This window comes from Fusarium poae, chromosome 2, assembly GCF_019609905.1.
Source record: "Fusarium poae strain DAOMC 252244 chromosome 2, whole genome shotgun sequence".
NCBI lineage: Eukaryota > Fungi > Ascomycota > Sordariomycetes > Hypocreales > Nectriaceae > Fusarium > Fusarium poae.
Genome location: NC_058400.1, coordinates 1,662,030 through 1,672,911, shown reverse-complemented (window position 1 = coordinate 1,672,911; position 10,882 = coordinate 1,662,030). Strand labels below are relative to the sequence as shown.

At 46.1% G+C, this 10,882-nt stretch overlaps 2 protein-coding genes across 2 annotated transcripts; both read left to right on the top strand.

Annotated features, from left to right (window-relative positions):
• Positions 1-3,885: 3,885 nt before the first annotated feature.
• On the top strand, positions 3,886-4,774 carry FPOAC1_004489 (uncharacterized protein; the record flags this gene model as incomplete). Its single annotated transcript, XM_044849035.1, has 2 exons — positions 3,886-4,029; positions 4,088-4,774. The coding sequence occupies 2 exons, from the start codon at positions 3,886-3,888 to the stop codon at positions 4,772-4,774; spliced, it is 831 nt and encodes a 276-aa protein (XP_044707745.1).
• A 1,948-nt stretch (positions 4,775-6,722) lies between these two features.
• Positions 6,723-10,633, top strand: PAN2 (poly(A)-specific ribonuclease; the record flags this gene model as incomplete). The annotated part of the gene is made up of 9 exons (XM_044849034.1): positions 6,723-6,743; positions 6,895-7,002; positions 7,058-7,233; positions 7,282-7,408; positions 7,458-8,044; positions 8,095-8,514; positions 8,563-9,467; positions 9,520-9,733; positions 9,781-10,633. 9 exons carry the CDS (start codon positions 6,723-6,725, stop codon positions 10,631-10,633), a joined length of 3,411 nt encoding a protein of 1,136 aa, XP_044707744.1.
• Positions 10,634-10,882: the final 249 nt, after the last annotated feature.

Here is a 10,882-nt window from a genome sequence, read left to right as displayed (position 1 = left end):
TTTTGTGGCCATAATTATGTTCGTCTGAGTACACGAATAGTACTCGACTGGGACTTGCGGGGTATTAAATCGTCACTCAGGATGGCAATATGCGCCTGGTATTAAGAAATTAGAGCAATGCCTCAATGATTCTAGTCTGGATACGCAATATAGACGCGTCCACCAAGGAGTCCTGCGCGACGCGCAAAGATATCACTGAACGAAGGCATTGTTAGCAGCAGTTCGACACGATGGCGACGATCAGTCCAATGTGAAGCTGACAACAAGCGCGACAACAAGATTGCGTTCGTGCTGTAAGATGGGAAAAGGAAACTATGTCTTGGTCTTGACGACTTACACGACTTCTTGTTCTGGGATCTCGGAACTGAATAAATGCGACGCCTCGACGGAAGAGGAAGAACTCGGCCCCGATGACTGAACAGGCACTTTGCTTTGTGTGGGTGTTTTGACAAGATCACGGAGAAGGAAGAATTTTTCGGAGGAGGCGGGAAATGCTCGGCCTCTGTATTGTGTGTGCGTGCTTAGTCATCAGGATACCCTAAAGCAACCTAATGCCGAAGGTTTGGCGACAATACCTACCTCTAGGTACTTAGGTAGGTATGTTAGGGTTCAATACATTTTGTAGTAAATAATCTGCTTCTCTTTCATATGCCGCTGGGGTTAGTCAAAGCGTTCAAGTGAATATTTTGTGGTAAGTTTCGTTTGGTTGTATTGTTGTTAGAGGTTGTACGTTGTCTGCTCTGTTTGATATTGCAAATATATCTAAGCAATTCAATTTAACTTGACGGACGCTCATGACTACTTCCTTCAGATAAAACAGCACAAAACATACTCCCTAGACAGACACATGAAAAGAACTGAGATATACCGGAAGTATAAGAGACGAAATTGTTAGGTTTGTTTATGCTCCTAAGACTATAGTTCTTAGGCGACTTACTTTCATACCCCAAGACTGAGGAGGCCATCTTTTCTACTACTCACTTGACAGGTACCAACATTACCAGGGCGACTGCGAAACAAGAACATACATGTGGGTACATAAAGTCTCAATCATGCGGCCGAAAGTATCGGACAGACATTCAAGGAATGAATCCGTTTATGTCAGGTGTTCATATTGTGCATGAAGGTATGGGAGACCTAGAAAGGTAACTTGCGAGCAAACTTGGCAAACTGTAGACTTGCATATGTAGGCTAACGGCCAAGCTTTGGACTATAGGTACAATATAAAACGCCGATGATTTTATAGGTCGTTAAGGTTTGCTGTGCCATTAATACTGCACCGTAAACCTGTCTTACTGCATGCGAATGACACCCTCTGATGGACCCTCATTCTTTGTTTCCTTTACACTGCAAAGCGTCATTCCCACCTCGATCGAGAAGTAACAGAGAAAGTAGCTTTAAGGTTCAAGATCTAATGTTTGATCTCAAAAACTAAAGGTAAAATATCCCTGACACATGAAAGTCGGGGGGTCAAACCAAGGTCGAACTGCCTATCTTTGTCTAGCGTATCCAGCAACATGTCGATATGCGCCGGAAACGCGAGATGTTGAGTGGTTTGATTGGGAAATAGCTTCAAGGACAGAAATAGTAAAAATGGCCGGTTCTGCAGATCAACTGAAACATTGGCAGGGGACTGGATGCTCAGATGACATCCCACTTACAACAACCGGCAAAAGGCGTGCAATTTCCCGCCTATGAATTTACGGAAGATGCAATTGTTGATCTTCAGAAGTCACTACTCATATGTCTGCCACGGGTTAAGTATTGATTGTAGAAATCTGGATTATTTGTCACCAAAGCTTCAGCCCTATTGATGATTGTCGGACAGAGGGAGAAATCATTCATGATGGTTATCGCGTACAGGGCGGTTGACCGGAGCTCCAAAACGAGGCGGAAGGATAGGCTCGTTGAGGCTTGATCGAGATTGCGTTGATGCCCTGTGCGCATAGTTGGTGATGCTTACAGAGTAGTACTATTTGAATGGATTTCTTTGTTCAGGGCCATAGCGTATCATCGCGAATTCTATTGTACTCGGACTGACCGGGTATTTAATCGCTTCCCCAGGTTCAGATTCCTTTGTCCAAGAGCGAGGACGAAGCTCTACCTGATCAATCTCTTTTGACCGTATAAGTAATCCGAATTTTGTTGATCACTTATGCACCAAATCATCCCTGTCCCTGTTGAGCTGCAGGTGCAAATTAATTACTGTAAGGATGTTTCTGGGGGAGGAATGCAAGCACTAGAACCGACAACATCATGGATGAGGCCTAGCTAGATATTGGTTAAGTATCCGTGCTATCTTCACATTTGATACTCTCTGTTTCTACTGGCAGGCTCTCCAAATTGTTCTGCTCGGGTTTCTAGACCCTGTTATCCACTCGGCAGAACCGGGACGTTGAGGCTGTCTCAGCAATCCCTGACAGCCGCCGCCTCCGCGAATGGATACGTACATGTTTCCCGCAGCGGAGGCTAGCGGGTAATGAACATCCTAGTGCACCTGGTCTCTTCAGCAGCCTCTGGGTGAAGGGAAACACATACATGTGTACCAACCAACTAGTCCGGCATCTATTCATGTTTGCTTCTTTCTGTTGGTTCGAGTCCAAAGAGGCGACAGTACGAGCCAATGGGATAATACAAAATCATCTGACAACTTGTTCGAAAAATGACAACTGGGCTTAGAGTGTATGTATGGCTGTTGTGTTACATGTGTTTTGCTTTTGATCCTTCGACCGTTGTCATATCTGACAAGTGGATTATTAGTGAAGAAAACCGAACGACAGTTTTTATTAGACGGTGAGCATTTTAATTACTAACGAATGAAATCGCTTTATAACCGGCATCAAAAGTCCACTTACACGAGCCATCTGTAATTCTACAAGCTGACAACTAGAAAATTGGTCCGAGTGAGAGGCCGGAGGCGTTGAAAACATGGAGACATTAGTTGATGAGCCAGGCCTGCTGGGGTAAGGACAGGTGAGTGGGTATCGTCAGCCCAGCCAGTGCCCATTGAATGAATGGTATCAAAACAGAATTGGATGTGGTTGCAACGGGAGCGGCAGTCATAGTGGCCTAAGGAGAAATATACCCCTGAAAAAGAACGGGAATGATTACCTACCTAATTTCGTTGATGATTCTAGAAGCTGAGAATCTTGCTCACTCAAATGCAAGTGTTTGGATTAAGCAACAGTTACAATGAATTCCAAGAATATTCCATTCATGTTTATCTCTCAATTAGCTTGTCTTTTAGTTACCTTCTAGGCCTTCTTTTAAGCACTGTCCTTCATGCTTAAGACTCTTAAAAACGGCCCTAACTCTCCCTCTATCCGCGCCCATAAAAAAAGGGACCCATCCATACCTAGTGCCTCACTGACCTGGCTGCCGAGCGAACGTACAGGAGGAGGTCGCACTCTAGCAAAGGTACTACGTAGTATGTCAGGTATCCTTGTCACTTGTCTCACGAACCAGCGAGCTTATTATTAGTCGATTCGGCGAGTTATCAACACGGCAAAAGTCCCCTTACCCTGCCTTTTCTGCTTCTAAGGTTTGCATCGCATCCACTCTCTCTTTTCTCTTGTCTCAGGGTCTTTCTTGCTTTTGCTTTTGCTTTTATTTCCATCCTTCCTCCTTTTTCTCCTTCCCTGTTGAAACGCCCTTGTCTGCTACACTGTCATGGCATCATCGACTGCTTGTCTCCTGCCTTAAGGGAAGGGTCGTTCTCACACACTTTCAACATTGGGTTTCTCAACTTGTTTCTTACTCGCATCACCCAACGTTATTGCAGTTTCAATGACGCTTGCGAAATAACCTTTTTTGTTATATTACAACTGCCGATCTACGTTGGAGTCCTTCCCACAACGACTAAACGCTTAATTTCTTCATCCCACCATGTTGTTAAGTATGGACGTTATGAAGGTGCGAGATTGGACATATCTCGAGGATCCCCCACAAGATATTGGCCCAGCCCGACATCTTCTCGAGGTTTACAGCAAAATCCCCTACAATGACTTGGACGGCCACATACGTCGAGTTGTAAGTTCATTCATCCATGTTTTGTTATTCCTGGCACAGCAACTGACTCTCTATCCAGCGAGAGAAGGCTTGGTGCGTCTCACAGTACCCTTGCGTTGGACGATGGAAATTCCTATACATCCCAGACCCCAAGGATCCTCGCTATCAACAGGCCCTTTTCCGCCTCAACGTCGCCGGCTCTAGGGATGTGCTTCTTGATCTCGGATGTGGCGTCGGACAAGTGATCCGACAATTCCGTGCAGATGGGGTTGAAGGCGCTCAACTCATCGGTACTGATCTGCAGTCCAAGTTTATCGACATTGGTTATGACCTTTTCCAGGATCGACATCAACTAGGCGCTTCTTTTGTCGCCGGCGATATGCTAGATCCCGAAGACAAGGAAATGGCTTCTTTACGCGGCAAGATCACCATGGTCCATGCAGGTAGCTTCTTTCACCTCTTCAACTGGATTCAACAACTTTATATCGGCAAACGCGTTGTCGAATTTCTGAAGCCAGGTACCAGGAACGCAATGATTTACGGCCGCCAAGTCGGCACCAATCACCCAGGACCAACCTCGACCAGCACTCGATCCGCTTATTTGCACGACCAAGCGAGCTTTCAACGACTTTGGGACGAAATTGGCGATTTGACCAAGACCCGATGGCAGGTCCAGGTTGAACCGACAGGAGAGGCTGTATCAAAAGTCCCTGGCTTCAGCAGTCATACATTCCCAGTCAACTTCACTGTTTACCAGGTGTCATGAGACATGAGCGAGGCGCATCATAGTCCCGCTTCATTTCTCCATATTACCGGACAATTTGATTGCGAAGCTTGTACCCAGCCCAGCGACTTTTCTCTTTTGGGTTGGTCAACGTATCCCCAAATTAGCGCCAGTGCGTTTAGCATCATAACGACTCAGATTCACCACCAATATCACAAAATAGTGAGAAACAACTATTGGAATTTCTTGGTCTTGCTCGCACTTATCCCTCCATTCCTTCTAGACTCGGCGGCTCACCAAGAGTGCCCGCAGGGTCACTGAAGCTTATCTTAGCTGGAACTAGAAAGGGGGTGATTGCCTAGCCTTCACCGACAGGCATCGGCCCTTGACCTGTCTACTTTCACAGCTAAGATACTGATCGACATGGCCTTCGCCTTGTGGGACCACGGCTTTTGACCTACGGATATAACTCCACAAGCTTCTTGACACTCAAGATTCGCTTGCGCAGGAGCTCCTAATACTGGCCCGACGCGCCATAAAACAACAAACAACTGCAACTGACGGTTCAGTCGAGAGCTGACACTGCCCCAAGACACGATTTTGCCTACAATGGGTAAATTATTCGAATGATTGATGAGACACGATAATATTGGCGGCGCTGGGTAACACGCAGTGTTCGTGATGTTGAGCTAGTTTGACTCATGCTAGTCCTTTTTTATTGGGCGTTCGACGATTTGTTAACTATACATGGATTAAAGTGAGAGAAGGTAAAATATAGACTGGTTCACATTGGTATGATTACTATTAGATTAATAATTGCATGATTGACACTCTTGTCTCTGAACTTTTGTCTGAGCTGCGTATCGTTTCTTGGCTTACAGGTCATGCTTCTATACTAACCACTTACACATGAGGTCCAAGACTTTAATGTCCGTATCCTTCATAAGCAATGCATCTCCAGGTTGTTGGACTTATGCGTTCAAGTTGGTAAAAGAAAAGTGGACTTCTTAATTCTTGAGCTTTCAAAATAAACAGCATAAGAAGTCTTGTCTCAGTAGCATACTATGTAAGCTGGCTTACTATTTTACTGCTTCAGCGGCCAATTTTTCTGATAGCCCTGGGACGCTATAGTCTTATGACTGTGATTTTATTGATGAATTGTATTTATTCTCAGCTTGATAGGGCATATGTCATTGAGATCCTTTCAAAGATGCAATGCTATTAAATTATCGAGGATAGCTAGTGGGTAGCAGAAAAAATAACCTTCTAAGTATTAGGTTACAGAAATAAATCGTCTAAGAGCTATAGTCTAAGGAGCATAAAGTGACACACTAATTTCGTCTCTTAGGCTTTTAGCGGCCAATTTTTCTGATACCCTGAGGGATAGGTAGGCATTTGCAATTACACTTGCTTGCTTGTTTGTTAAGTTATGTATTGCGGAATCATTTTTGTCAAGTCTTGATTAGCGCAGGCTTAACTTTGTAGTTGAGAATATTGAGTACATTGGGGTATAGGTTAGAAGAGGTAATTAGAATTATATGTCTCCGTTGATAGAGCATGATTATAGTCCTTTTTTGTCCGTTGTTTAGGTAGACAATCCACCTATATCTTGGTGGCCGTTTCAGACACTCTTTCAAGCTGGAATTCCTCCTTTGTTGCTTTGTTGAAAATGAAGGCATCATCGGTGAATCAGAGGTTTTTTCTTTCGTGAATCACAACTCATATCGTTTATGAATCACAGTCGAATCAATCCAAGGTAGGAAGGAAGTGATGTATAGAGCCCGGCGAGGAAATAAGACGTTAGACGCCGCTAATCACTAAGATAACGCGTCAACTTCGTGCGCCGGATGAACATCGGTTCGTCGTGCTGCCCCTCCATTGAGCTTGGAGCTGTTTACTTCCGTCATCAGCATCCTTCTATCGTTAACACAGCGGCGCACGAGTTGACACTTTTGTTAAGCTATGCGCCTACAACACTGCAAGGACCACAATGGACGCCGACTGGGATGAGGTACGCATACTCCCTGATTGAACACACCGAAAACACCGAGAACACCGAGAACACCGAACACATCAAATCGTCGAATCGTCGAATCGTCGACCGTCGAATCACTCTGGACCTATAATTTGTGCACATACTTACTTACACGCCGTCGTTATAGGTCACCCGGATACCCTTTCCGCCTCCGGGCGTGCACGCGATGCCGACGCCTGTAACTACTATGACCTTTGACACTGTTCAGGAACTCCTTTGGACAGGCAACGATTATGTATGGGAATATTGAAGCCTGAGCGCCGTGGCTAGGCTCTTGCTAACGATAACAGGGTCGAGTCACATCCTTCTACGGCCCCGAACTTCAGCGGTACACATCGTTCAAAGCGCACACCTCCGCCGAAGGTCCCGTCCGCCAGATACTCGTCAACGAAAAAGGTGTCGTAGCCTTGGGACCTCAGGATCTTCACATGGCTTTACGAAGGGGGCCGTATGTATGGCATATCAAGTAGGAGAACCCCTCGACACAGATACTCCTAGTACTAACTACGGACAGGCATGATGATATGAAAGATTTACGATGCATGAGTTTTACATCGAAGGGAACGGCAGAAATCGTTGCTGCTGGCTGGCAAGATACGATGCTTGTTGTTGACCTTACTAAGGGTAATGTAGTCAAACAAGTGAGCAACATGGCCCTGAATGCTGCAAATCTTTGCTAACGAACATTAGGTACCTACCGAACACCAGTACACCATGATGAAGCGTGGGCGCCTTATATGTGCAGCTACCAGAAACGGCACTGTCAATCTCTTGGACCCAGTCAGTCTTGCGGTTGTCAAGTCATGGAGTGCCCATTCAGCTTTAATCAACGACATGGATGCGCAGCACGATTTCATTGTCACTTGTGGTTTTTCACTTAGGCCGGGCCAGGGTTACATGCTCGATCCCTTCCTCAATGTGTTTGACCTGAAGAAAATGTCATCCATGCCCCCTATACCCTTCCCAGCAGGTGCTGCCTTTGTGCGAATGCACCCGAGGATGCTTACCACTAGTATCGTGATATCTCAGAGCGGTCAAATCCATATCGTGGATCTTATGAATATTAACACTAGTAACGTCCGACAGGCTAACACCCTCGCCTTAATAGGCATGTTTGAGATTGCACCTTCTGGTGATGCCATGGCGTTAACGGATTCTGAGAGCAATATTCACTTGTGGGGATCACCATCAAAGCTTCGTTTCGTGGAATATCCACAACCTGTCGAGTTCGCTACCCCACAAGAGCCTTTGCCCAACATCGAGTGGACGGAAGAGACGTGAGTTGCCTCTTTGAGACACCACATCCTCCATTTACTAATCCCTTTAGTCCTTTCAACACAATTGGCATGCCCTATTATCGAGAAGTTCTAGCATCCGCTTGGCCAGCTATACCCTGCGATGTCGGGGCACCCCCCGTCAAGTTCGACGCACAGTTTCTGTCAGGACTCAAAGCCACAGAGTTTGGACTCTATGGACGAAACACCAGGGGAATGCGAAGGAACCAGGTCGAGAACACGCGCAACGTTCATAAGTCGGGTAGCTCTGGGCTCAAAGCCCCCAAGTTCCTCAGCGAGAAGGCTCGTGAGCTTGCCTCTAGTAATGTTGCGGACTCTGATGACAGAATTGATGAGATGCTTGGTAGTCTTGCCGTTTCGGGGATTGAAAGCAAAAAATCCGAAGTGCCCATGATGTATCGGACTGTGGAGATCAAGTATAGTAGGTTTGGAGTTGAAGACTTCGACTTTGGGTTAGTTTCTTGGTCTCTGATAAGTGAGCTATTGCTAACCACGAGCAGATTTTTCAACAAAACCCGTTACTCCGGACTTGAGACACACATTTCTAATTCGTATGCCAACTCTCTCTTGCAGATCATGCATTTCACTCCTGTCATCCGAAACTTCGCTCTTCAGCATGCTGCTACCTCTTGCGTAAGCGAGATTTGTCTGCTTTGCGAGCTTGGATTTCTATTTGATATGCTTCAGAAGGCTGAAGGCTCGGTTTGTCAAGCAACGAACCTGCTTAAGACGCTTAGTAGCCATCCTCAAGCGGGCCCGCTTGGCCTCCTCGAAGAAGACCCCCATGGGTCATCTCTTAATGTGATGCTTCAGGGGCTTACTCGCTTTCTTTTGGATAAAATTGTACACGATGGCAAGGCCATCAAACCAGCTTCGCCTGATATTGACCAGGTGCTGGCTACCTCCGCAACAACCCTCATCAAGTGCATTAATTGCAGAAGTGAGTATACTCGCCCTGGCTCAACGTATGTGAACGACTTGCTTTACACTTCTGCTGCTGCTGCTGCTGGGGGCCGAGGTGTCAAGTTGCCTCGCATCACATTCTCTCAAGTTCTGAAGAACAGCATCGAAAGGGAAACAACTTCCAAGGGATGGTGTAGTCGATGTCAACGCTACCAGACTATCGCCACTAAGAAGGGTATCCATAGCATACCCGAAGTGCTTATGCTAAACACAGCCATAACGAACCAAGAACAACGGGCACTTTGGTCAACACCGGGATGGCTACCTGAGGAAATTGGAATCATTGTGGATAGAGAACAAATGTTCTGCTATGAGGGTGAAGATTTGAAGCTCCATCTCCAGCGAGGCATGCACAAGATAAAAGTATACTCATTGACTGGTATGGCCATCAATATTGAGAGTGGACAAACACAGAAATCACATCTTGTGTCAATGGTCAATGGTAAGTTTTTGAGACCCCATTAGCGTCGTCCTATGACTGACGAAAAATATAGTGGCACATGCAGAACCAGGACCACAGGAAGAAAGTCGATGGCACTTGTTCAACGACTTTTTGGTGAAATCTGTTAGCACAGAAGAAGCGCTCACTTTCAATACATCTTGGAAAGTTCCTTCGGTTGTTGCGTATCAGGTGAAGGACAAGGTCAACAAAATTGACACAGAATGGAAGAAGAACATTGACACTTCCATCCTATACCAAGACTTCAAGTATGTGCCGACCCGTTGTTACGCTTCATTTTGCTGACATTGTTTAGTCTCAACGGAGATCCTGCAACAAAGACGTACCGGGTGCTCAACCCCGATGATGAAGTCCCTGGCCCAGATACAATCATCGCGCTCGACACCGAATTCGTTTCTGTGCGACAACCCGAGATCGAGATGAACTCGGACGGTGAAAGGGAGACAATCCGTCCTACCGTACACGCACTTGCTCGGGTTTCTATCATCCGCGGCAAAGGTGAAGATGAGGGTGTGCCATTTATTGACGATTACATCAACATCAGAGAACCGATCGTGGACTACTTGACATCCTGGTCGGGAATCACTGAGCAAGATCTAGATCCTCGGGTTTCGAAGCACAGCCTCCTGCCACTGAAGATGGTATACAAGAAGATGTGGATTCTTCTCAATCTCGGATGCAAATTTTTAGGCCATGGACTCAGTCAAGATTTCCGAGTCATCAACATACATATCCCCAGGTCCCAGGTCATTGATACGGGCCAATTGTTCTTCCTCAAGTCTCGACTACGAAAGCTATCACTAGCCTTTTTGGCATGGTATCTTCTTAAAGAAGATATCCAAATGGAGACGCACGACTCCATCGAAGATTCCCGGACAGCCCTCAAGTTGTATAAGAAATATCTCGAGTTCCAAGATGCCGGAATCCTCGATACGATGTTGCAGGATATTTACCGTGGAGGTAGGGATGTTAATTTTAAACCGCCCCGAAAGGGTGATGTGCCAAGGTCCGATACGCCGCCTTTGCCCGAAAGCTCGACAGAGCCGGTCACACCGGTGAGAAACACCAATTACTTGGCACAGACTCCCGGCTCTGCTTTCGGAGGCGGTTGCTGGACACCAGGAAAGGGTTCCCCACTACCGTCGTAGGTGATAGAAGGTAGGAGGGGTCCTTACGAGGTTTTGGACGAGGATGAGGATGAATATTACTACACAGCGGAAGAGTACAGTAGCTCGGAAGAAGACTACGAAACGGCGGAAGAGTAGATGTCTTTATGAAAATAGCCTAAAGTATTATCAAAGTCACCTAAACTGACCCACTAATTTCGTCCCTTATGCTTCTCTATCATAATTCAAAATGAGCTGGGTGTATGTATGTGTTTGATGCGAGTGGATTTG